Genomic DNA, 24580 nt, shown 5'->3' on the forward strand with positions numbered 1-24580 from the left:
TAGTTTTTTAATCACGAATATCGTACGGTAATTACTTTTCATCATTGTGAAATTAAAAAGCGTAAAAAAAAAAAACTTCAAAACTTACCATGCATCAGACTGAACTGCTTAGCCTTGGCCTTGGTCCGAGTCCTGCAATGGTAAAAAATAAATGAGGTTAGTTTTTTCGCGTGACTTTTCTGCTCAATATGTTATTGAATTATAATTATCAGAATCCTTTTGGTTTAGTTTTTAAGTTGTAGATCAACAGCACTTTGTTCAGATTGAACTTATCATCAGAAGAAACTTAAATCTATCATTGAAATTCTACTCTCAAGTCTCAAAGCTTACCTGAGTTTCTTCCATTCCATAAACCGACTTCTGACCACGTGCGTGCAACTATCAGCGGCAGCTGCAACAAGAAAATACGGCGTTAGTGTGCAAGAGAAATGGGGTTCGTTTTTCCGTCTGATATTAGCTCAACTTATTGTTGAATTTAAATTATTATCAGAATCCTTTTGGTTTAGTTTTAAGTTAAAGATCAACAGCATTTTGTTAAGAGTAAACTTATCATCACATAAAACGTTTTACTAACATAGATTCTGAAGTCTTAAACCTTACCTGAGGGGCTTCCATTGCAGAAATCGGCTTTCGACCACGTGCGTGCAACTAATTGCGGCAGCTGCAAAAAGAACACGGAGCATTAGCGTGCACATAATAGATGTATTCATATGTTTAATTTTTAATGCATCAATCAGTTGGCCGTTCTTATTCTTTCTACAAGATATGAACTCTAGTAACCCTTTTGCAAGGGCACTATCATTCGACTCTTCAGAAAAAGAACAATCATCAATTTGAGGCGTTATATACTCAAAACTTTTGAGACTACTTACCACTTTTTGATTTAAATATTTACTAAAAGTTACGCAAAATATATAAAAATTGTGATACTACAGCAGAGATAATGTTATACTGAGTATTAAGAAGTAAGCAAAATTTAATAATAACTGATGATGCACAAAGTATTAGTGGATTGAGAGAAAGAATCGATCGATTGACTGAGGAAACGAACAGGAAATGAACGAGACCAACCAGTAGTGTGACCAGGTTCTTTTAGATTTATTATACATAACTAAAAATACCGAAAAGCGAACGTTTACACAACACTAATATGACAACAGCACTTTTCGATGTTTTAAAAAATTTAGTCTGATGGTAAGCAATAAATGTCATTAATTTTCTTTTCTTTTAGGCTTAAGCGATATACATATATAAAATAAAATCCGAGAACCACTTAAATATTTCTGCATGTCACCACTAACCAAATAACATAATGGTAACGTCACGCTGTTAACATCATCCAAAATTTAACAGAGTAAAACCACTCAGCATGCAATAATACAATGTGCTTGGTGGTTAAACTCACTCAGAAAAAAAAACAAAAACAAAACAATCCCAATTTCCTAAAATTAGACAAATCTTTAAAAATGTATATTAAAAATGACGACTTTATTAAATTTTAGCATAGCTCATTAAACGCCTTTACAACAATATATCAAGTACAATACATGTGGGTTATAAAATTTACATATTTTATGTTTTTTTTTTGTTTTTCTAATCGACAAATAAAATCGTAAATAATTGCATGCAGAGACAAATCCATTCCAAATATATATCATTGCTTTTCAACCTAAAAGGCATACGTGTTTATCATTATAAATTTTAATAAAATCTATCACAATATGAGAATTGCAGGATGTGGCATTGCTCGATCTAATCATGATGTTTTTTATGAATCACTCGAGCACTACCATATCCTGATCCTAGAGATTTTCTTATTAAATTTTTTTTTTGAATTTCAAAATTATTTTGTTTGTTTTTTTTTTGTTGTTTTCTTTTTTGTGTTTAAAATTGTACTTAGACATAAAAATATTAGATACAATTACATATAAAAATATATTATGATTATTATTTATAAAAAATTTGCATGTTACGGACGGACAACATCTTAAAATTTAAACATAAACATATAAAATGCTGATTCTGCTTTAAAATACATGCAAGAGTATGTATTTATTATAATTCTTAGCCTAAATTTTTATCTTCACATTTACTTTAAAGCCTAAATATAGGCTTTTATATATATATATAAATTTATATTTTTTTATTTAAGGCGTGTGCAATCATTATTTGTGCGTTATTTACTTTTTAAGGGCTGGTGTGTCCAGGGATCTCAGTTCATACGAAACAGCCTCATTTATGTTTGACCGCAGAAGTAAACGTTAAATAATCGTGTAGTTTCCTTAAGCCTAAATCGTACAATATAAAGTTACAAAAATACATATTCTTATATTCAATTCCTTATTGAGCTTTATGTTAGATACAATTTATATTGCTTTTCTTAGCCACAAAACACACAATTTATAATTAAACAGCATATTGTTGCATGCACATAGAAAACTAAAATGTGTATAGAAAAACTTTCAGTCTAACAAAATACTTGTACAGAATAATAATCGTCTGAATTTCGAGAAAAATATTTGATTTGTGGGTGGGTTCGACAGTTCTGGGCACGACCAAAAACTTTTGTTCAATAAAACATAGCCAATTTTTGTATAGCCCGAATCTGCTTTCTATATGTGATATGCATATGTTTAAGCTCTAATGTTTGCACTTACAAATTATTCTATCAAATAAACATACAGATGTGCCGCCTCGTATACTGCGGTGCAGCAAAAGGCATACAAGCTTTATCATATTGCCCTTTCTCTAGCATAGCACAGTGCGCTGCGTTTAAGCGATAAATTTAACTAAACCTTGACAAAAAAAAACACTAAATATAAGCACAACAGTTACGTATGCGCCGAGACGCGTTTCAAACGCGTCAGAAAAACTGCTGATACGTCAAGTCGGGGGGGCGGGTTAACTACAACTAACAGCAACATAAACAACGAAAATTCGACTAATTTTGTGGTAAACTGGCCATCAAAAAACTGATGCATGTTTCCCTCTTCATATATAAGTGCGCTTCACTTTTGTCATAGTCGACGTTTTGCAGGGCAGCTCCTTTTCCAAATGTTCTGTGGAGTTTTTGCATTCGTGACTACGATCCTTTTCAAGATCCAGATTCGCTGTTTTCTGTGGAGTGGTGTACGGATTCGAGTTGATTAATAAATTAATGTCCTTGCCGCTGTTCTGATGCTTGAATTGGCTGTGGGACAAGAACGAACAAAATTCGAATTTAGTCTGAGCGCATGCTTTCCAACCAATAATTTAGATCTTACGTTTGCTTGACAAAGTGATTGTGATGACTGGCATCCAATCGATTCTGATTGCACCATTGCTTTATCTTGATGCCCACATAGCCACCCACAAAGAATGTCATCAAGAACGCAAGTGTAATGATAGTTATTGTGTAGTTCGTAATGGCAGACGCCTTTTGCACCTCATTGACAACTGCTATCGACTTCTGGGGATCTGCATAAACAAGACATTAGTGGAACTGCTTTAAGTCGTTTTGTGCGCCACTTACCATGCAGATTGGTCATAACCTGCTCGGGATCCACTGATGCCTGCGGTATTTTATTCTCATCAATATAGTCATTTAGCGTAAAGTCAGCACCGCCGCCCGTTGGCTGTTGTTCCTGGCTGGGTTGTACCTCAGCTTGCGCGCTGCCCACACTGGCGTAATGGAGTTTTTCGACTTCCTCCATTTGCGATGGAGCCATGGTAACAATAACAGGATCTGCGGCAGTTTTTGGGCAGAGAGCGGCAGCCGCCTTTTTGGTCGTGTTTAGGCTTTGCATGTAGGTTTTAGTGCCGAATTTGTGCTGGCTAGCGGCCAGATTCTTGCACTCGTGCGTCTGCAAATCCCAGGCACAGTTAGGGTCCTGCAGGCTGAGGCAGCCCAAGCAGTCGACAATCAGCGAACAGTGGTGTAGGGGCACCGTTACCAGTCGCCCATCGCTGACCACAACAAGCGTGTTCTTCTTGGAAGAGATAACCAACTCGCGCACAGGCGTGCCCAGCGGCAGCACCTGCATTTCGGAGATGACCACTGTACGCAGGCGGTCCGTGCTGCTGTTCTGATGCGTTGTCAAGATGTTGATGAACTTGGTCACTTTGCCGTCATCGGTGCCGCTGTAGATGACATCGTAGTGGTTGCCATTTAATGCACGCACCTGCGGATCCACTGTAATCGCAGTGAGCCGATGGTGCAGATTAACCTTGGTCAGCAGAGGACGGCCATGCACAGCGGGCACAGCACTCTCCATTAGTGGATGATTTTTAATGAAATTTACTGCTATGCTTGTCAGCGTGCGAGAGTCTTCCACACACTGGCCGGGACGCGGTTTGGGCACCTGCGTTTGTTCCACGGGCAGCCAGTGCGATTGTGAATCCTTTTGCGACTTGAAATCTCCATCAAAGGCGGCCAGTATGTCGTCTAAGCGATAGGCACACACCGCCGAGCCGGGTATGGCGTTCACCGGCGTCGTAAACACTGCATAAACCAATGCATTGGAGCCGCTCTCCACAATCGGACTTATAGCCTCTGTATGGGCCAAGATAAGGAGATGCCATATTAATTTATCAGGTGACGAGGATATTGGCATATTGTTACTTACGTATTTCATCAAAGTAGAATGGAAACTCGCCGGGCACCGAGCAGTTGAGCCGCGCCTTTAGGAACGACGTCCAGCTTTTACCATGGTTGTAGGGACCACCACGATCGTTCTTGCAGACACGACCCACGCGTGAGTAGACCGCTTTGCCAAAATTCATGAATTCCATGGACAGTTCGCGGAAAAAGAAAAGCACGTAGCCATTGCGTTCGATGGCGCCCACAAAGTCCGGCTGATTTAGCTGCTTGAGATCGTATTGCTCGGTGCGCAGATTCTCTCGATAGATCAAGGGATCGCCACCAGAAAAGTCTGCGACAGTGGCGCTATACAGCTTATCATCGGCAACCGCATAGGTGCTGTTGTGAGCGGGACTATACGGACAGAGACCCTGAGCCTCAACTTCCCGCGTCATTTCGTAACCCATGGTGTTGTCACTGGTAGGCGTAACACCCGCCGCCTGATCCACGGTGGCATAGTGCCGACAGCGCGGTTTGTACGAATTGGTGCCACAGAGCATAATTTGACCATCATTGAGTCGAGCGTAGACCCGCAAATAGTTGTGGCAGTCCCGTTCGTGTTTCCCCTTAAGTACGCACAGCTCACGATCGGCACCCGGACTGGGCCACACGAGCCGACTGTTTTCTTTCAGCCCCCGCAGGCTTATGTTGTAGATGACATCCCTGCGAAAAAGACAATCGAATTATTTGCTTAATTGCCACGGCTGCCAGTCGTGTGTGTGTGTGTGTGCAGTCTGCTAATTAAGCAAATTGCCAGCCAAGCCAAAATAAATGAGCCACACGCACACACATAGAGGCTGAGAGAGAGAGAGCATCAGTTCGTCAAGGTTATTTTCGCGAATAATTAGAACTTAAACGTTGAATCAAGCACTTAAACATGCAATTGCGTTCCTAATTGCCATCGCTTATATTCATGGTGTTCCTAGTTTATGGCGATATGAAGCCAAAGCTAGCTTAAGACTGAATACCCCGGATAGAAGCTAGTAAACACGTGTACATAAACATGGTTAACCAGACACAGGTATTTCCTATTGTTTGCTTCAAATATATATAGCCTTGGCTTTGTTTAACACGTATCTTAAGAATCTATGTACTACTCAAATTTAATTTGTATAGTTTAATCATATATGTATATTTTTATATGTCCCTAGCTGATGACTAAAAAACCACAACAATCTGAAGCAATTATTAAATACCCCTATGGTGCACATGCGACATTATGTTTTAATTATTATATTTATTTATTGCAATTGTGAGTACACTAAATAATTCGCTACGTCTCTGGTAAATTGCATTTGTGCAAGTTTTAGTTCAAGCGAATGCTGAACACAATTATACGTAAATCAACATGTTGGCCTGCTGCTGGTATACGTGATTTTCCAGGAAAGCGTATGAGAAATGCGAGATTTGCACTTGCCTGTTTATACATATGTATATACATGTATAGTATATGTATGTATACTGAAAAATTAACACAAATCCAACAACAAAACAGTAGCTAGAAAAAAACACAACCCTCGTAATGCCAATGGCGCGTTAATTATTCCGCGAATCGAACACTTTTTCTTGTTGTTTATTTTTTTCAAATAAATATTTAAGTTAGCTTGTGCCAATAAAAATGAGTGTTTTTTCATGCAGCTCAGGTAGAGAACAATTGATTGTTTTTCTAATTCGTAAATGGCAATCGAGCGAAAACCTTCAGGCATTCAAAGTCCACACACACACACCCTTTGTACAATATCAAAGAAGGAATCATGTACTTACTTGGCACCCACGAGAACACTCTCATCATCGTGATCCAAAATCTTATAATAGTCCGTTGTGTTGCCAAAGAAACTCGCCGTCACTTTGTCTGCCTCTGCAATGCAAATGAAAGTCAATTAAAATATTATTTTCTTATTGTAAATAAATGATTCCGATATATTTTTAAAGACTAGGCAACTGGAAGGGCAGTAAAAAGCCTTTCGACTACACTATACTACTATAAGAATCCCCATCCATCTATATCGGAATCATTTGCCTTGACATTGAAATTTCTTAAAGGAATGTATTTATATTATCGAAAACAGTTGTGCTTTAAAGTTTCCCGCCATTAAATTTCATAAGAATGAGTGGAGCTGTGCAATATGTGTGATTAGTTGGCCCATTTTCCAAGTTACTTCAGAGGAAACGCTAATTTGTTGCAAACATTGCGAAAAATTGGGCGCGATAAGCTGCCGCTTGCCTTTCGGTGATAAAACGGCAAAGCAAACAAAAGAAACAGAGAGGAAAACAGCAAAACAAACAAGTGGCACAAATAAACAACAATAATAACAATAATAAGAGGGCGGAGAAGAAGGTGGGGCTGTGTCATTGTGGGCGACTTGGAACTTACTCGTTTGCAAATCGGGTCGCACATCGGGCATCCAAGCGGAGACTCTGTGGAGCCAGAGGCAGACCAACAAGCAGAGGAACATATGGAACATGACAGCTGGTGCCCTCCTCGCCCTGCTGCTGTGTGGATATCTTCTCCGGTCAGTAATTAGCATTGTTGCTGCCACAGTTGACGGTGAACGCTGAAGGTCTCTTGACTGGTTCTTTAGATGCTGCACTTGGTAGAATTAAAGTATTTTCAATTGACGTAGCGCACTTGAAAACAGTTGAGCCCGGCCTTTTAGTCGCTGGTTCTGATGATTCAGCAGCGTTTGCCACTCGCTTGGGTGGTGTTCTTGGTGGTATTGGTGGTGGTGGTGCAGCTGGCGCACTCACAGACGAAGTGACTCGCTGGCGGCTGGTGCCAACGGGGCTGGCCTGGCCTGGCCCGACTGGTTTTAATCACTGCAGTTTGTCATTCTGATTGCTGCCATTCTCGTGCCAGTTGCCGCTGCTGCTGCATTCACTAGCATAGCTCTCGCATTCAGTTTCTGTGGCATATAATAATTTTCACTACGTTCTGTTGTTGATTTCTTTATATGTATTTTTTGCAGTTGTTTGTTTCTCAATGCTATTAGTTGATGTGCTCAAAAGAAAACGCAAAACCTGCAATGAGATGAAAAAGATTGTTGGTTAATTCGAATACTTTTTATTGTGGAATGTCAGGAATTTCACTAGACCACTAGACCTGTTCTGGTCACGTAGTTGTTTGTTTTTTTTTTGTTGTTGCAAAAAGTGTTTTTTTAATTTGGGGCCAGTAGGCTTGTATAATCTTCATCCTTTCAAGTCTTTCTCCTTTTTTTTAAGCCCGTATATATATGATATACTTTGCGATAGTCGGAAATTTCACTTGGCCTGTTTAAGTATTTGTGTTAATATTGGAGTCACTTCTTATAACTAGGCTAATAGGCGAGAATAGCTTTTAAGTTACTAAGAGAAGGAGGCGACGATGAGCCGAAAATGAATGATTGCGTCGAATCGGACCACTTTAACATATAGCTCCATAGTAACTATAGGTCGAAAATGTTTTTCTTAATGATATCTTGAACTCATAAATTACAATTATTATGTTTATAACATTCGACAAGCATGTCTCATAACTGCTGTAGCAACAATTTACTCTGAAATTAAGTAAATGTATAAAAAACATTGTTTTTTTTTTTGTTTATCGCTGTGTCCAGATTTAAAATAAGATTAAACATGCTTTTACAACTTTACAACAAATCTTGCTAAAATAAATAGCAAACAAATGAGAATAATTTTACAAGGTCTATAGGGGTTTATAATCTTTGGGACATGCTGTGCTTTATTAAAAATTATTTTTAACTTATAAAACTTTTTAACGGACTTTAAAGGATTCTGTTGACCTATGCGGCATTTGTGTTTGTTTTGTTTGAAGTTTGAACTACATATATACTTAATCTTATTAATTTATTTGTAGCTAATTGTTATATAATTAGTTTTCACATTTCTGTTGCATATTATTACCAAATTGAAACATAAATTTCACTTGTGTAACAATCAAAACTTGTTTCGGCGCATTTGTTAATGCGATTGTTTGCAAATTCTTCACACACTTCACACTTTCTATGAAAACGCTTTTAAAATCGGCCAAGCGAACCGCACGTTAAGCCAACTCGTCGAGCACTGAAACTGGCGAACACAACAAAATTGCCAACTGAGCGAACGGCAAGCACAAAACGCAAACAACAGCAACAACAGCATCAAAGCAACAACACAATGTACACCCACACTTGTGACTGCAGTTTGAGAGCTTAGGTTGAGAGTACAGTTTTAGCAGCATTTCTCTCTCTCTCTCTGTTACTTCCCACTCGCTGCAAAACTACTTTATTATTCTCTTTCGTGCACGACCCTTGAAATGTCACGCACCGTTTCACGCGTCCTGTGGCTCGGTGGCATTTTGTATGATTCATAGTTGTCGAGTTTTTCCAGTTTTTGTTGGAAATCACGTGCGGTATTTTCCGCCAATTTCCCCGTGGTTTTTGTCCCTATTTGGTGTCTAATCAGTTGGACATACATGAGTTTGTATATCAGGACGTGCCGTCCTGCAAAAGATGTTCATCACACGTTCACTCACTCACACACACACACACCCCACACACATGCACACACACACACATGCACACACGCGCGTAATTTCCATGTGTCGATCTCAGGTTTTTTTATGACGATCGCAGGAAAAGTCTGCTACAGTTTCTCACGCCTCGGCGACGGTCACACTTGGAAAACTTTTACCTACGCGGGGCGACGGCGATGGTGGATGATCTTCAATAAATTGCTTTATTGGCCAATTGAAGGTCACACACATACTTTTTGTTGTTTTGGTCAATGAGTTTGTGTCTGGTATCGTTTTTCCAGCTTGAAGGTTTTCATCAACGTCAAGTGACCTGTCTGACTCTTGGCCCATTCCATGTCTCGGTTTTGTAATATGCACGGCAAGTGTTAAAATTATAGGGGTCCACAATTAACCTTAAGAATTGTATTAAATTATTTTTGGGGGTGGTTTTAAATGTACTGAAACTACCTAATTTAACTATAATTTATATAAAAATTGATGACCAAGGGAAGTTTGTGTGTCTATTCCATAAGAAAGTAGTTGCCTAGTTTCGAATCCGGCCAAACTAAGTGCGTTTATCTACAACACTTGACCAACATTTGGGCTTTTCTAGCTGGCTACAAACAAATTGGAATACTATATCACAATGTTTCCAAGCTTCAAATTAAGTTTTCGCATACAAATATATTGTGAGCATAGTTGTCTTCGAAATACCGAAGTTTATATACCCTTACAGACATAAGTATAACAGATGATCTTACGTCTATATGAAACTTAATCTGTCTGTTTCGTTGCCTATCTGATGCATACATATTATCATTTATCGTTTGATTGAGATTTCATTCGTTTGTTAAGATCATACGAGGATTAGAATTAGTGAGTTTGGTCCAATTATTATGAAAAAACAAACATTTTTCTTGATTGATTTTTCCTATGTTGTTTATAATGTTATAGCGATTCAACTCATGCCAAGTTTTATTAGAATAGCTCGAAAACAGGCAGATTATTTGGTTAAATAACAGACAAGACTTTATCGACTTGGCCGCAGATTCTGATACTGATCACGGATATATATACTTAATGGGATTAGTTCGAGTACAAACTACAAAAACTTTCTATTTAAATTTGTGACAATATAATCAGTAAGAACGATTTAATTAGAGTTTGATGTTTTTTAGATAGCAGAGATCAAAAGAAATAACATCTAACCATCTAAGAGCATAAGCTGTTGAAAAACTGTTAGCTATATTAACTTGACCTAATACGGCTTATCACATAGGCTAAAAAAGACTTGGCTATCGCAAAGCCATGATGAAAATAGCTGAATAAATTACAAGGCTTAGTTGGTCTTCTTTAGAAGAAAGCTTTCTTCTTGTTTTTAATTGTATACAAAACAGGTGAATATCAGGTTTCCAATCGTATTATTTTGTTGAGCTGCCCTCGCTATGCACACATCGTTCATATATGAATAAGTATTATCATTTGTTTTTGTTTTTTTTTTTGTTTAGGTCTTTAGTTTCAAAAGCCGCATTTAGCTCAATGCCAGGAAGTGCGTTCCGCTTTTGACAGACAGACCAGTTACAAATGCTGGCTGTGTATCTCTGGGCCACTAATTAATGAGCCCGAACGCGAGCTTGAGTTACCTATTAGAATCATCTATCTATTGGTCGGCATGTCTGTCTGGGCAGCTGCCGCTTGCCCGACTCGCTGCTTCACACTTTCAGCTTGCCTTAGCTGATAAGCACCCATAGATGGGCTGCGGTGTCTGTATCTGTGTCTGCGCTGCAGCAAAGATAAGCAGCTTGATCAAGATAACGGTGAAATGTATGTCACGTTTGTCGTTTGTTTCGGGCGTTTGCATTTGCTCAGTCGGATGTGGGCTGTGTGAAGCGTGCGTGTGAGCGTGTTAATAGATAACTTGGTCGCCGCCTGCTAATTGTACGTGCTCCAAAAGAAATTGATCTCTGCGTATGGATATTAGATATATACTGTATAAAAGTACATATGCACATACATAGATATTGGCTGTCCACGCTAGAAACCTGATCTCCGGACCACTGCCATGCAACCAGTTTGGCAAGTGGGCGTTCAGTTAGTCAACAACAGGTGGTGGCACCTGTGACTTCGCCTTATAAAGTGCTTCAGCAGCGCCCGTAGACTTACTGGCTGGGGATTTTGTATGCTTCTGTTTCTGGTTCTAAAGCTGTTTTGCAATCTCCACGCTTTTGCATATTTCGTGTACGATTTTGTAATTCCCATTAACTGATTTAAGCAAGTAGCATCACAGCTTAGGCTAATATGATAAACAAAAACTTAAGTTGGAGATTATTTTTAAGTCCACGACTAGGAAGTACACGTTTGTGTTCTACTCGAAACGGCCAGACTAGGAGGTACCCTTTAAACCTGCATGATTATCAATTTTCATTCGTTTTAAAGTACATTTATAATTCTAAAGCTCTCTATACAACGGACGGACAAACACACATGATTATTGGGACAGCATTTACGTTTATTCGAATAGTGTTGTTTATACATAAGCTCATTAAGTTTTTTATATTTCTTTTATTGATTTTTAAGTTGACTTGAGTTATGAGTCTCATTAAAATACTCTTCAGCAAAGACCAACATTGTTGTTTCGCTTGCATTTTTGTTAATATAATCGTATTTATTGTATAGATGCATATATATATATGCATAGTATATGTTCATTATCTGTGTATATGTATATTTGATTTAATGCTGTGCTTCATTTGTTGTTTATTGTAGTATGCCTTTTATTTTATTGTTTTTATACTCGTTCACAAAGTGAAGAGTCTATTGGTTTTGAATAAAATCTGAGGGATTGAAAACCTATGGTATATATACATACATTCGCATACTTACATCTGCCCGCGTCAGACAAAGTGTTAAGAAATACCTTTTATAGGTAAAGAGCTCCACTAAAGGCCTATCGAAAAATCAATGTTTCTTAATAAGTTTGGTGGGAAGCCTGATTTAAACTGTTGTTGATTTATTAACGAGTATTACGCAGTCGGTTACACCCGACTGCAACATCTTGCTTTAGTTTTGCCTTCTTATCATTAGTTCAGTTCAATGCACTTTCGAGTCTTCACTTTGCTTTTCCCTTCACTTATCCAGGGGACAATCGCGTGCACTGCTACCAACTATCGCTTTACTTCCGATTTGTGTCCAACTCCTACATGATTCAGTACACACACACGCACACACACACACACACATATACATACGTATATTATGTATCGGAGTTAAACCAGTTTAATCAACAGACGCTCAGTTTGGCTTCAGCGGAAGCGTAGATGATTCAGAAGCGCCTGCCATTCAAAGTGTAACAACAAATGAGGTCTTAATAAATTGAATAACAAAATAGAGCTTTTAATACATACATGGCGCAACAAGTTTTTCATTCACAAAAAACAATAATTATAGTATTGCTAATGGCGCGTAAAACGAACGTGGGAGTTTCTATTTGTAAACTTTATAAACGCGTTTAAATCAAACAACAAACACACATATTTACTCAGTTGCATTCACACACGCACACATTCATCTGTGTATGTGCATGTGGGAGGGAGGGGGAGTTGTATTTTTGAGGTTAAGTGGGACACACTGCGCGTTCCACTTTGGGCTGCTGCCGCTTTTGACACTTTGACTCTGAGGCGTTCAAAGCCTTAGTCGAATTTTTGGTTATTTTTTTTTAATATTTTTACTTTGGGCGTTGCTGCAGCCACAGTTGTTTGCATTTAAATTTGAGCAGCTATGCAGCTATACCGTTAGCTGTTGATATGCGTTTAAGCTTCTGCTTATAGAGCGAGCTAAGTTTGTAGAACGACGCGAATTGATTATGCTGCTAATTTATTAGATTTTCTACTCGCAGCAACGGCAGCTAACTCGTTTTGTGCTGCTGCCTTTTACAGTTCTTAGCCAGACACTCACACTTGGGCCACCGCCTCGACCACTGCTCAGAGTGAGGGGCAACAAGTCCACAAATTCACCTGTAGCTGTGTAGCGAGTCGTTTAGTTTGTTTTTTTTTTTATATTTTTTTATTTCTCTTTCTCTCTCTTTCTGACTCTTGTGTTCGAATTGGCTGCTTGGCCGCCACTTTAGCACTTTACTAGCTGCTGCTTCGCCTTCGACTACTACTTGCTGCGCTGTTTACAGCGCTGCACACATGCACACGCACACACACACTCGCGCACTCTTACAATTTATGTATTTTCTTGTATTACTCGTTTTTAAGCTTATGCTGCTTCATGTTTGGTTTGTTTAGATGTATGTATACATGTGTGCTGTTGATGTTGTTGTATGTGCATAAATTAAAAGAGAGAAAAACACACGTCCGTACACAATAAAAACCTGTTTGTTGCTTGACTCTAGGTGTGGGTAAACGCAACACGACGCGGTGCGGGGGCTGGTTCGCTTGAGTTGGCTTGTAGCCGTCCTTTTTTATGTAGTAAACGCAACAGCAGCCACAATAGCATTGATTTAAAACACTCATTACTCACATAAAATTCACAAATTGCGTATGCATTTTTTTGCGTACGCATGCAGTGTTATTACTTGCCGTCACTGAACTCACCAAAATTCATAAAAAATGTTCAAATAATTATTAAATTAAGTGAAAAACACGAACTTCCAAAAGTATACTCTTTACACTACGGCGGCCATTTTGCTTTGGGTTGTTTGGTATACGTATAGTGATGGCACATGCTTCGATAGCATTAACACCGATAGCGATATTATACCGAGTTGGCATACCTAAATATTTTATTAAATGTATGGTCTTCCAAATGTTAAGCAATATATCGATAATTCCAGCCCACCACCCCCGCAGAAAAACACCGATAATGAGAAGTGTAAAGTTATTTACATTAAAATGAATCTTTTAAATTAATAAAGTGCAATACACTTAAGCACAAACACAAAAACAACATTACCAAAATGACTACCAAGTAAGTGCATTGAATTATATGTAGAAGTAAATACGAAAAACTGCGGTGAATTTTTCGTGCGTGGGTATGTGTATGCAAGTGATTTGCTTTTGTGTGAGTGTTTGTTTGTATGCCGTCGGTGTATGTGAGGGTATGCAGCCTCAACACGCATACAAACAAAAAACATTGTTCCAAGAAGAAACCCACAATAAGTTACTGATAAGCAAACATAAGTGCATGTATGTCATTTTTATAGTATATACATATGTAAGAAAGAACTCGTTTAAGCGACAGTTTTTAAATAATTTACATATGGCAATATATCATATCCGAAAAGTACGAATGGGAAAGTTAGTACTATACGTTCGGGTCTCGGATTGGTACTTGATAAAACTATATTCTACCAAAGATTACAGGAAAATGTACCAACTCTGATAAAACAGTACCATTTTAATTTAAGTACACAAATAATGTTAGCAGCTATACAAAAGTATATTCTTGATGTTTTTAAAATCTTTCTTATTTGGAAAAAAACAGAAAACTATAATATTCTAAAGATCTTAAAAGCACAATTTTGTGCAGTGTACCTTGGCATCACTAAAGTCCAGTTTTGGTACGTGTGACCATGTGCCAACCGAAAATACTGGATTAATACTAATCATATTCTGTAGTATCACTAACCAAAAAACATATGTTTTTTGGTTAGTGGTAGTATGCAATCAAAGCTGTCATAAAAAGTTAGTTGCTTTCGAGGCTTAAATTGATTCACACGTAGCAAGAGATCATGTTCGGAGCTGTGAGTTTGCTAAGCATCTCCTTTTTCGAACTGTACTAATATCATTTTTCCAGTCGGTTATCTTTCTGTTTGCCAGCTTGGCCTTTGTGGCGCCGCTCGATAGGAGCTATAATCTTGAGTAGGTTTCTCTACAAGCTCATTAATAATTAACAATTAAACAATTGTAAATTGTCAATTGTCCATTGCATAGAATTTATGAAGAACAGGCAACACGCAAGGAAACCGTGCAGGAGATCTCACCTGGGGAACTGCAGGTAAAGGGTCATCAGGACATTTTCTATCCCACATATGACCGATTGTTTGTCAGCTACGAAGCAGGCCGCAATGGTTATGTAGCCAGTTATGTATTTCAAGGCGCCAACAACAGAAATATCCAGTATCTACCCCCAGTTCTGCTGAAGCTAATAGTTGGTTAGGTACAAAAATATCGATGTACACTAATGTATGTATGACATCAATAATAACTACTCTCAGATATGCCGAAGATAATTATGTACTTGAAATTATTGAATAAATCCGGCAGCATTCCCAGGGTTAGATATCTAAAAACTGCTTGTAAGCAATTAATTAATAGCTTTTACCGAATACAACTTGAGGTCGGGTTAAATTTGACAAGATGAGTAATTCAGTTATTGCCGCGCGCTTTCATAGCTTTATCCGAATTAATAACACTTCGCTGGGAGGGTTCGTAGCTGTCATTAGGTTTTAATTTGAGATCTGTTCACTTTGTTTTTGTTAGCGATTCGAAACTCGTTTTCACAGCGTTTGGTATTTTAAATAAAAGAAGCTACGACCGAGAACGGCAGTTGCTATCGAGGCATGTGCAAACCCAAAGGCCCACAGGTAGACGATGCTCAGAGCGGTGAGTTATCGGGATGTCTTGGCTGAATCGCGATTAATATATATATATGTGTCCATTGCATATATCCCAAGTGGATTGTGGTACTATTTGCCAATTTGGTGCTTGCTCAACTGGGAAGCCCCAATGGTCAATATATGTTGAGGTAGGCTTTTATCCAAGGCTCATTCTATAAGCTTGACCTAATCAATAGACTTGCCCGCACAGCATTCGACATCCGGATGGCAAGAGCTGGCGCGAGGAGACTGTGCGACAGATTCCACCCGGTGTCCCGCAGGTAAAAGGTACGCTCAATCAGAACTTTGAAGACCAAGGCGGCACTCTGGTGGTCACCTATGAGGCGGGGCCCAATGGTTATGTGGCCAAGTATAGCTATAATAGCGCAGGCAAGCCGGAACAGCCCGTATTCGCAATTTTTCTAAGTCCGGCAGTTCTAAAGTCGTCAGTCGGCTAATTTGGTTTAAATGACTTTTTATTTAATAAATGGAATATGTTCCCTAGACATGGGCACTGCTAGGGCTATGTATGTAACAATTGTTTGTATTCTATAGACTCTATAAATATTCCCCTTTCCGCGAGTCAGTTTCTATGCAAACAAGTCTCAGCTTTGTACCCAGTACGGACCACTATATAATGCATCGAAAATTAAGCACAACTCTTTTGTTTATCAACATATTTTGATGAAACTAATAGAGCTTTCGAAAATTTTGCTCGCCTAACTGCAAAAAGAGGCGCACTTTTTCTTAAAGCTTATAGCTCTGCAAGTATTTTTCTAACAAAAACAAAAGTTTTTGCGAAAAGTGCTCAAGTTATTAAATTAAACTTATCTTAATATGACCTAAAACTCCGAATTGTATCGTAATAAACTTTCTTTTTAAAATTATTTTCGTATATATTGTTCTATAACTTAGCTGATATTATTTATTTTTGTTTATATTAGGCATAACAGGTAACCGGTTTCTTGGTGGCGGTATTTGGATTTTGTTGTATTCTTTTGTTGCTCAAAAGAATTAGCCAAAATATGTGGAGAAAAAGTTAACAAATGACTAAAAAGCTTTTTAACATTAATTTATTTAAGCACCAATTTTTCTATTCCTTTTAACTGTTGCATATATTCTCATTTAGCCTTAAAAATAGTACGCTTTATAGCTGCGTAGCCCTTAAAGTATGCTATATTTATTAAAGGAGCACAGTTATAATTGGCCCTTATACTAGCGGGTATTATGTATAGCGGGCTTGCTCGCGGCATGCTTTGTCTTTATTGAACTCCGAGTCTATTCGCAGCAAGAAGTTTTAAAGGCAAAAAATAAACCCGCATTTTCCATCCAAGAGCAGTGCATTTTGCGAAAAACGTATCAAATAAATTTTCAGAAAGTTCTTTTTTTAAAAAAAATATTGCAAATTATCCGCGAAATTTCCACTGTTGCGGCTGGAATTTCCATAATGCTCTATTCTTATTGCTCTATTGCTCTATCTTAGTTGGTCGCAGCTACCCGACATACTGCCTCAATTCGGTGCTGCTATTCAAGTCTATGATCTAGAATGATTCCAATTACTTGACTTGCGGGGAAAAAGTCCAGTCCTGTTATTTCTTAATGAGTCTATCTAATAATTTTTTGTAAAGGCGACAATCGCTATTATAGCTGGATTTATAACTCAGTCCCAACCTCTTGCACCACACTAAATTTACGCGCAGTCCCAGCGTAATCTGCCACAACTCGGAATTCCATCCGCAGACCAAAATTTCCTCACATTTAAAAGCTTCACGAGGCTCCAAAGGAGAGGTAATAGAACAGTTCGATGATCCTTGACCAAAGTGCTAACAGTCATCAATAAACTGCCGTCTAAAAGACTTCCTAACCATGTTGTCTTTGCTGAATCTGCAGTAAATACATCTGCTTTGCATATGTGTTGAGCGGATTGTGGTACCTTTTCCGTATTTGGTACTTGTAACACCTGAACACAATTATCAATATATGTTTAGATACGCCTCTATCCAAGGCCCTATTTATGCTCTTGACCTAGTCAATTGACTTGCTCGCACGACACAAACAAATAGTAGACGATCACGCACACCGCAAGCTGCGCGCTTTGTGCTGCGGCTTTTCTTTATTTTCCCGTTTCCCCGCACTATGGGAAATTCATTCTTGAATAACTTTGGTGTTGATAACGTTGTTTACGGACATGGCTAGATCGTGTTGGCAGTTGAGGCTGAATATATATGAATGATGAGGTCGCATAGTTAAACTATTTTTTGCCTGTTACATGCATTTGCAAAATCACCTTTTTACCCGCATTCAACAGGTGAAAGGCATAAATATTTATATATACATATGTACATCTAGTATATACAAGAGTTTAATCCGTAGTAATTACTGACAGAAACACAAGGTAAATAATTAAACAAATGCTTGGCGCTCTTTTATATTGTTATTTATTGTTGTAGCTTTTCGAGGGTATTATAATTTTGTCACGAGATGTGTATCCCATAGAAGGAGAAGTCTTTTATGTTTTTGGATCAGGATCAAACTAGTGTTTCGTTATAAAACCTTGCACAGATTCGTCTTTCTGTTGCAAGCAGTACATTTATCAGATTTGGCTGGATTGACGCTCTATATCATATAGCTGTCATATAAAAAAATAAGTTATAGTATTAAAATCGTGGTTTTCTTTCAAGTTATCTTGACTAAACTCTTCATTTAATGTAAACAAAGTCTTATCAACACCGGACTACTGTATTATATAGCTTTGAAAGAAGAGCCGGTCGGATAATAAGACCAAACTCACACTCCTAGTATATCTGGATTGAACATAAAGCTTTTGTGTAAACCCATTTTCAATCCATATTTCTACAAGAGTATTCAAACTTCGGCGGGTTGAGGATAGAACGTCTATCTTCTTGTTAGGTTTTTGTTTAACGTGTGAGACAGTGTTGGTTCTCATAGCTTTCAGCGATTGGAATCACGTTTTCGCAGATCTTTTAAATATAAGAAGCTGCGACTCAGAATGGCAGTTGCTATTGACTAGACTTGATAACTAGATAATGCTCGGAGCGGTGAGTTAAGGATGTCCTTGCTGAATCGCAACTAATATGTGTACATTGTTTTTATGCAAAGTCAATTATTGTACTCTTTGTCAATTTGATGCTTGCGGCACCCGCGACACTCGTCCCGCGCATCGCTGGCGAAAGTGACTCTCAACTGGGAAGCCCCAATGGTCAATATATGTTGAGGTAGGCTTTTATCCAAGGCTCATTCTATTAGCTTGACCTAATCAATAGACTTGCTCGCACAGCATTCGACATCCGGATGGCAAAACCTTGCGCGAGGAGACTGGGAAACTGGTTCCACCCGGTGTCCCGGAGGTAAAAGGTACGCTCATTCAGAATTTTGAAGACCAAGGCGGAACTCTGGTGGTTACCTATGAGGCGGGGCCCAATGGATATGTGGCCAAGTATAGCTACACTATCGGACGAGGATTTCCGGCAGCTCCGGCTTTAGGTGCTGGACTTCTAAAGTCCCTTCCCGGTTAAATTTGATTTATATAGCGTTTTACTTAATAAATGGCATATACTCGTGTGCTAATGGATATGGACTATAGACGTTACAATCATACATATTTGTGCCAATTGTGATATCACAGATCTGCTTAAACTTATATCTTAAAGGTATCCAGTTTGAGGACTGGGTAAATAAGAGGGTTTTTTTTTGGGCTGACGTTGGATAGTTCGCAAAAGTTGTTGAGGAAGGGATTTTCATGAAATCTGCATTTTCTGTTGCTTAGTGAAGGACAGGAGGAGAAGAGGCAACTGCAACAGAGGGGCGGTTAAAATATTTCCTTATGGTTAGTTGTTTGGAGTATAATACATCTCCCACACGTTGAGAATATCGAATGGATTTTTGGTGTATATCTATAAGAACGGAAATTCTGAGATAATCGCCAAAGATGTTTGATGAAATATAGTTTATTAATACGTAATAAGCTTTTCATAGCTTATATTTTGATGTACTCGTGAGAAGTTGAAAAGTTTTGTGCACAAAAGGAATTTCATAAGAAATAATGAAAGGCTAAAAAAATTAAATAATCATTTTTACAGAAATCTTTGGCTTTTTTTACAGTTTTGAACGGCGTCTAACGCGCAAAATTTAAAATATTACAGCATAATTTTCATCGATAAGAGCTAAAATTGTATTTTTTTTTGTTTGCCCTTAATTTAGTACACGTTATTATTATATATCCCCAAAAGTATGCTTTTATAATTAAACATAAAGAAATAAGCCGCGTGCCGAAGACGAATATTAAATGCACTTGAGCTTCAATAGCATTCTCTCTCTCGCTCTCGCTCGCACTAAAATCAATAACGATACTGTTTCGACGATTGAACTTGAATTTGGGATATCGTTGCTATCGATAACTTGTTTAGTGGCATTCAAATTATTGACGCTTGAATTGACTTGCAAACTGATATTAGTTAGAGCGTAAATCAACGGCGTAATAGACGGCGATTTCACCTCGCGTCACCTTAGCTCCCCCCCCCGCCCCCACCTGTTCGGCTGGTAGTGACAAGCGTGAGCAAAATTTCAAACAATGCTGCGCGGCTGTTTGGCACCTCATATCATATTTATCAGCCAGCCAGCTGGCAATTCAGTTGAGTTTCTGTGGCACTGCCGTGTTGACTGACTTATCATCCACGTCGTGCGGTAGGCGATAAGCCGCCACGATGCAGCTTTCGACTTGAATTATCCAACAATTGCGAAACTGGACTCTCTCCCACTCTACCTTAGTCTATCTCTTTTGTTTTGCCGAAATGTTTAAAGAGTGGCGGAAGCCCAATCAAAAACGCTGGCAGCAGCAGCAGCAGCAACAGCAAAAGCTGCAGCAACTGCGCCGTCGTATGCTTGACAGGTGCCATTCGCAGTGACTCCCCAACTGTAATAAATATGTTATAATGTTCTCAATTGTTATGCATCCACAGGGAGACGATGATTGTGTTTGTCTACGACACGGAGTGTCTAAAGGACGAGGCAGATGATCCCATTGCCGCGGTGCTGTACTTTCATCCCAGCTGGGTATCGGACACACAGAAAGTGGCTCTATGTGGTCAACTAATGGGGACATCGTATTTCCTCAAGGATTGTTTCTTCAAGCCGCGCATCCTGGCCCTGCAGAATGGCAAATTTGTGCTTAAGGAGTTCGGTCGCTTCACTTTGGTGAGTAAGCTGCTCCAAAGACCCCGTCATAGTTATTGTGATTCGTTTTGTTTGTTTCCATAGGCCGTGGGCACCGATCGCAACATTGCCGATGAGCTGCTGGAGCATCGGGCGAATCTGTTGAGCTCCCTCTTGAGGTTCTTTCATCGTGATTTGCAGTCGCTGCACGATCAGTATGCACAGACCTCCCAACAGCACAGCCGGAATCTCAACGAGAAACTATATCACATATTTGAGACATATCTGCCCATGCTTCAACGCAATGGCAACACATTCCAGAATGTGCCCAAGCTGCGCATGCCCAAGGTGAGTTCATTAAACTGGATTATAGTAATGCTCAAATCGTTTACGCTCCACCACGCTCGACCACAGACCGCCAGTCACATTTATCTGGAGGCCATACAGACGCTGCAAAGCTGTCAGCAAACAAGGGGCATTCTCGGCGGCGCTATTCTCTACCACAACAAGTGAGTAGATTGGACCATGCACATTAAAAAAGCTACTAGTGACTGCCTGCTTCCATTTCAGAGTGGTTGCCTCCCAGCTGGGAGATGTGGTGACCAAGCAGCTGGTGCTGACAGATCCGCGTCATATACGCACCACGGCTGAACAGCTGAACATGCAACAGTTTCACATACCAAATGGTGTGCAAATGTTGGTGGTGTATGTGGAGCAGCAGCACTATCTCAAGTTGGTAGCAGAGGCGCAGCGTGCCCAGAATATGCAGACGACAACAGCGCAGCTGGGCCAAAGCGCGCTGCCATTTCAGTATGCAAAGCGTAAGTTGAAGCGGGACAAGTCGCTAATCTTCACTCATATACCCGAGGAGGAGCAGGCCCCGGCCTCGACCGGCCCGGTGGTCCTGCCGGTGGCGAGACCAAAGTCTATGCGGCCTACCCATCTGCCGTTGCGCCTAAAGAACTTGCACAGCAAGGAGCTACCTGAGTCGGGCATTGCTTCGATCAATTTTGATGAGACAGATTCGTATCCCGAATTTATTGGACGCACCAGCGTCTGTAATACGCCTATGACAGAGAATAAGGTGTTGCCGGTGGCTAGCGTTATGTCTATATGCGCCAATCCCGAAGATGTGGATGCCGATGCGCACAACTCGAATGGCAAGGTAGCAACACCGACGGCGTCGTCGTCACGTCGTAACTCGCTCAAGCTGGATGTGGAAAAGTTCTTTTCGAACTTCATCAGCAATCCGAACAAGCAGCTGACGCGTCGCAAGTCCTCCGCTGACTTACAGGACGCATTGCGTGCCATTTCAAAGAAGCTGGGCCACATCACACACGGCTACAAGACGGATGTAAATCGTAATGGCAATGGCAACGCCGACGCCGACGGCAGCATCGATGTGTCTCCCGACTTCATAGGGAGCGATGAGCGTAGAAGCTCGCGCACCATTAGCGATCCCACCTATCCGGTTTTTAATGCCAACGGGCAGCAGATTTCGCGAAGCCTGTTCCAACAATTTCTTGAACAATATCGTAAGCTGTGGGGCGTCGCCAGCGAGCAGGCCGGACAGGATGCAGAGCTGGCGGCGCTCGTTTCCGAGTTTCAGGAGTTCAACCGGGAAATACAGAAGTTGGACGAGCACATGCGACAGCAGGCAGCCTCGTCTGAAGCAGCAGATCGTAATCTAAACATTACTGCAAAGACGCCGTCAGATAAGCGTGCCATGTGTCTGCCCCTCAAGTCCGCTGGTGAGCCTGGCATTGTGGATCCAACAGTAACTCAGCGTCGTAATGGAGGGAGCGGAGTTCCGCTAACGCCGCTAATGGCTAAGCTCTCTGTGCTCGCGCTCAACGAGGCCACGCCAATTGAGATACAGACCCCCCTGGCTAGCAGCAAGGGATTTCCGCGTCGCAGCTCGCTTAAATATGAGGATGCAGTTGATGCGCTGGCAGCATTCTCCAATGGTCAGCCAGCAGCTGCGTCTGCTCCTACGGATGGACGGCAGCGAACAGAGCTGTTTGTGTGCGGGCAACAAAACATGACGCTGCTGTTGCTCATGGAGGAGGGCACCTGCTTTCAGCAGGCCGTTGTCCAGAAGATGGTGAGCTATCATGTTGATCCTCTTAATGCAAATTCTTTTTAAATCTTTTTCTTTTGGGTTGGCAGTTCGAGATTTGCGTGGCCAAATTTCCGCACATGGAATCTCAATTGAATCAAACCCTAAACGTCAATGTGGAAGGCGATAAGCGCGACGGCGGCAACTACAGTTTCATGTGCATCGATGACAAGTGGGATGCACTGCAGCGCAACGGGCCATGGAATCCGCTGGAGCTCAACACACTTGAGAGCATGCATCACGATTTGAAGCAGCAGAGCGGACAGCTTACCGATTTGATACTTCGGTAAATACTTAGCTTACACATCATGGGAATATTAAATTTATTGATTATTTTTACAGCTCACAAGACTCGGTCTTCTATGGCTACAAGTGCGGACGCACAGAGTTCTTCTACAAGGAGCCCACACATCAGATCAATGGCATACCGCCGCCCTCGGATCCCATTGGAAACATTCAGATGCGCGCCAAGTCACGTCTGGAACGTGATCATTCCTACATGCTCATGTAGATTACGGAATAACCATATGCATACATAGCAACAAAAAATACTCGCATGCTTAGCCAAAAACTCACTGATAATGTCCAGATCTTATATGGGCGCTGTAACTGCAACGCAACCATAAAGCCAATTTAATGCCATCCGTTCTAATTGTAACTTACTTTGCCATCTCAGCCTGTGTTTACACGACGCGGAGAATTTATAAATTGAGTTCCCACGTTAATCGCTTTTACGTGTACTGGAACGACAAACTATATCAAATTTTAATCTATCTATATGTGCTTGTTACTCTCCTAGAATCTAATAATTGGAGCTCGTGTAAGCACAGCATATTTTAAAAAATATTTTTGTGTAAACTAAATACGCAGCTTTTAGCCAAATCTTATATTATGTACATTTGTTTTTCTGCATTCTTGTAAAGTACAATATCCTAAAGTATTTGTTTTTAATTTTTATGTTAATACACCCAATTGTTGTTTAATTATAATTCGGTAAAATATTTGATTTTATGTAATTAGAAAAAAGAGCCAAATAGTGAAACGTTTGCACTGTTGTTATTAGGAATTCAATTTTCAATAATTTATTTATTATTTGTTATTATTATTTGTAAACTAGTTAATATATATATATATATGTCTTATATACAAATATGAATTTTTGGCCAGGGCATTTAAGGGCTCTGAAACCATCTATAAAGCTATACCCATGTCAACGTCGACTTATTTACAAATTGTTTGAATACTTAGCGCATAGTGCCAATTTAAAAGCCGTCAATGTGTATAAAAATTGCTAAAGTATACTTATATACCTATACAATATATTATATATGTGTGTATATTTATCAGAATTGCCGCCGAGACAGTTTTAGCAGCACTGTAAAATGCAACTGCAAATAGGAAATGTGTGCAATAAACAAATATTTTGCGAGTTTGTGTTGATATTAGCCCAAATATGAATTGAATACAACTAAAAGGCATAATTTACAAATATGCAGTATATAATATCAGATCGCGATGAATACACGTGTATTTAAGAATAATTTTTTAAAAATAAAAATAAAAAGTACCTTATAAAAATAT

At 39.6% G+C, this 24580-nt stretch overlaps 5 protein-coding genes, 1 long non-coding RNA gene and 2 other non-coding genes across 12 annotated transcripts; 4 read left to right on the plus strand and 4 right to left on the minus strand.

Moving 5' to 3' along the window:
* Nucleotides 1-27: 27 nt before the first annotated feature.
* On the minus strand, nt 28-1015 carry LOC135437834 (uncharacterized). Its single transcript, XR_010437761.1, has 4 exons — nt 873-1015; nt 601-661; nt 331-391; nt 28-132 (listed from the first exon to the last, which is right to left on the minus strand). It is a non-coding gene; the product is annotated as an uncharacterized LOC135437834 (long non-coding RNA).
* LOC135438009 (small nucleolar RNA Me28S-Cm3227) lies at nt 203-285 on the minus strand. The gene has a single exon (XR_010437791.1). It is a non-coding gene; the product is annotated as a small nucleolar RNA Me28S-Cm3227 (small nucleolar RNA).
* On the minus strand, nt 481-562 carry LOC135438010 (small nucleolar RNA Me28S-Cm3227). The gene has a single exon (XR_010437792.1). It is a non-coding gene; the product is annotated as a small nucleolar RNA Me28S-Cm3227 (small nucleolar RNA).
* Nucleotides 1016-1469: 454 nt separating the features above from the next.
* Nucleotides 1470-13827, minus strand: Sema1b (Semaphorin 1b). Of its 3 annotated transcripts, none has more exons than XM_064695904.1 (7): nt 13706-13827; nt 6993-7636; nt 6383-6476; nt 4605-5281; nt 3512-4531; nt 3264-3456; nt 1470-3190 (listed from the first exon to the last, which is right to left on the minus strand). In XM_064695904.1, the coding sequence occupies exons 2-7, from the start codon at nt 7144-7146 to the stop codon at nt 2992-2994; spliced, it is 2337 nt and encodes a 778-aa protein (XP_064551974.1). In that variant the 5' UTR covers nt 7147-7636; nt 13706-13827; the 3' UTR covers nt 1470-2991. The 3 variants fall into 3 exon arrangements, with proteins under 3 accessions (XP_064551974.1, XP_064551973.1, XP_064551972.1); XM_064695903.1 differs by having other exon boundaries at nt 13632-13746; XM_064695902.1 differs by lacking the exon at nt 13706-13827 and adding an exon at nt 8519-8671.
* A 93-nt stretch (nt 13828-13920) lies between these two features.
* Nucleotides 13921-24231, plus strand: HPS4 (Hermansky-Pudlak syndrome 4 protein). Of its 2 annotated transcripts, none has more exons than XM_064695901.1 (7): nt 13921-14078; nt 20688-20922; nt 20986-21228; nt 21295-21389; nt 21451-22984; nt 23050-23285; nt 23342-24231. In XM_064695901.1, exons 1-7 carry the CDS (start codon nt 14068-14070, stop codon nt 23508-23510), a joined length of 2523 nt encoding a protein of 840 aa, XP_064551971.1. In that variant the 5' UTR covers nt 13921-14067; the 3' UTR covers nt 23511-24231. The 2 variants fall into 2 exon arrangements, with proteins under 2 accessions (XP_064551971.1, XP_064551970.1); XM_064695900.1 differs by lacking the exon at nt 13921-14078 and adding an exon at nt 20337-20617.
* LOC135437808 (uncharacterized) lies at nt 14506-15390 on the plus strand. Its single transcript, XM_064695881.1, has 3 exons — nt 14506-14853; nt 14907-14971; nt 15044-15390. Exons 1-3 carry the CDS (start codon nt 14842-14844, stop codon nt 15267-15269), a joined length of 303 nt encoding a protein of 100 aa, XP_064551951.1. The 5' UTR covers nt 14506-14841; the 3' UTR covers nt 15270-15390.
* LOC135437809 (uncharacterized) lies at nt 15405-16655 on the plus strand. Of its 2 annotated transcripts, none has more exons than XM_064695882.1 (3): nt 15405-15696; nt 15787-15857; nt 15920-16655. In XM_064695882.1, the coding sequence occupies exons 1-3, from the start codon at nt 15673-15675 to the stop codon at nt 16164-16166; spliced, it is 342 nt and encodes a 113-aa protein (XP_064551952.1). In that variant the 5' UTR covers nt 15405-15672; the 3' UTR covers nt 16167-16655. The 2 variants fall into 2 exon arrangements, with proteins under 2 accessions (XP_064551952.1, XP_064551953.1); XM_064695883.1 differs by having other exon boundaries at nt 15665-15715; nt 15920-16649.
* On the plus strand, nt 17180-19602 carry LOC135437824 (uncharacterized). The gene is made up of 2 exons (XM_064695898.1): nt 17180-18944; nt 19007-19602. The coding sequence occupies exons 1-2, from the start codon at nt 18856-18858 to the stop codon at nt 19242-19244; spliced, it is 327 nt and encodes a 108-aa protein (XP_064551968.1). The 5' UTR covers nt 17180-18855; the 3' UTR covers nt 19245-19602.
* Nucleotides 24232-24580: the final 349 nt, after the last annotated feature.

This window comes from Drosophila montana, unplaced genomic scaffold, assembly GCF_035044405.1.
Source record: "Drosophila montana isolate Dmon_TW-CO22-7 unplaced genomic scaffold, ASM3504440v1 contig_3833_1, whole genome shotgun sequence".
Classification (NCBI taxonomy): domain Eukaryota; kingdom Metazoa; phylum Arthropoda; class Insecta; order Diptera; family Drosophilidae; genus Drosophila; species Drosophila montana.

Excerpts from the sequence above, each read along its gene's own strand:
- Sema1b (XM_064695904.1), bottom strand. The coding sequence starts at position 7,146 with ATGCTAATTACTGACCGGAGAAGATATCCACACAGCAGCAGGGCGAGG. Across the intron at positions 5,282-6,382 it reads AGTGTTCTCGTGGGTGCCAA|GGATGTCATCTACAACATAA; the intron begins GTAAGTACATGA and ends TCTTTTTCGCAG. Across the intron at positions 3,457-3,511 it reads GGTTATGACCAATCTGCATG|ATCCCCAGAAGTCGATAGCA; the intron begins GTAAGTGGCGCA and ends TTGTTTATGCAG.
- LOC135437808 (XM_064695881.1), top strand. Across the intron at positions 14,972-15,043 it reads GATAGGAGCTATAATCTTGA|AATTTATGAAGAACAGGCAA; the intron begins GTAGGTTTCTCT and ends TCCATTGCATAG.
- LOC135437809 (XM_064695882.1), top strand. The coding sequence starts at position 15,673 with ATGTGCAAACCCAAAGGCCCACAG. Across the intron at positions 15,697-15,786 it reads GCAAACCCAAAGGCCCACAG|TGGATTGTGGTACTATTTGC; the intron begins GTAGACGATGCT and ends ATATATCCCAAG. Across the intron at positions 15,858-15,919 it reads AATGGTCAATATATGTTGAG|CATTCGACATCCGGATGGCA; the intron begins GTAGGCTTTTAT and ends TTGCCCGCACAG.
- LOC135437824 (XM_064695898.1), top strand. The coding sequence starts at position 18,856 with ATGCTTGCGGCACCCGCGACACTCGTCCCGCGCATCGCTGGCGAAAGT. Across the intron at positions 18,945-19,006 it reads AATGGTCAATATATGTTGAG|CATTCGACATCCGGATGGCA; the intron begins GTAGGCTTTTAT and ends TTGCTCGCACAG.
- HPS4 (XM_064695900.1), top strand. The coding sequence starts at position 20,520 with ATGTTTAAAGAGTGGCGGAAGCCCAATCAAAAACGCTGGCAGCAGCAG. Across the intron at positions 21,229-21,294 it reads CCAAGCTGCGCATGCCCAAG|ACCGCCAGTCACATTTATCT; the intron begins GTGAGTTCATTA and ends GCTCGACCACAG. Across the intron at positions 23,286-23,341 it reads CTTACCGATTTGATACTTCG|CTCACAAGACTCGGTCTTCT; the intron begins GTAAATACTTAG and ends TTATTTTTACAG.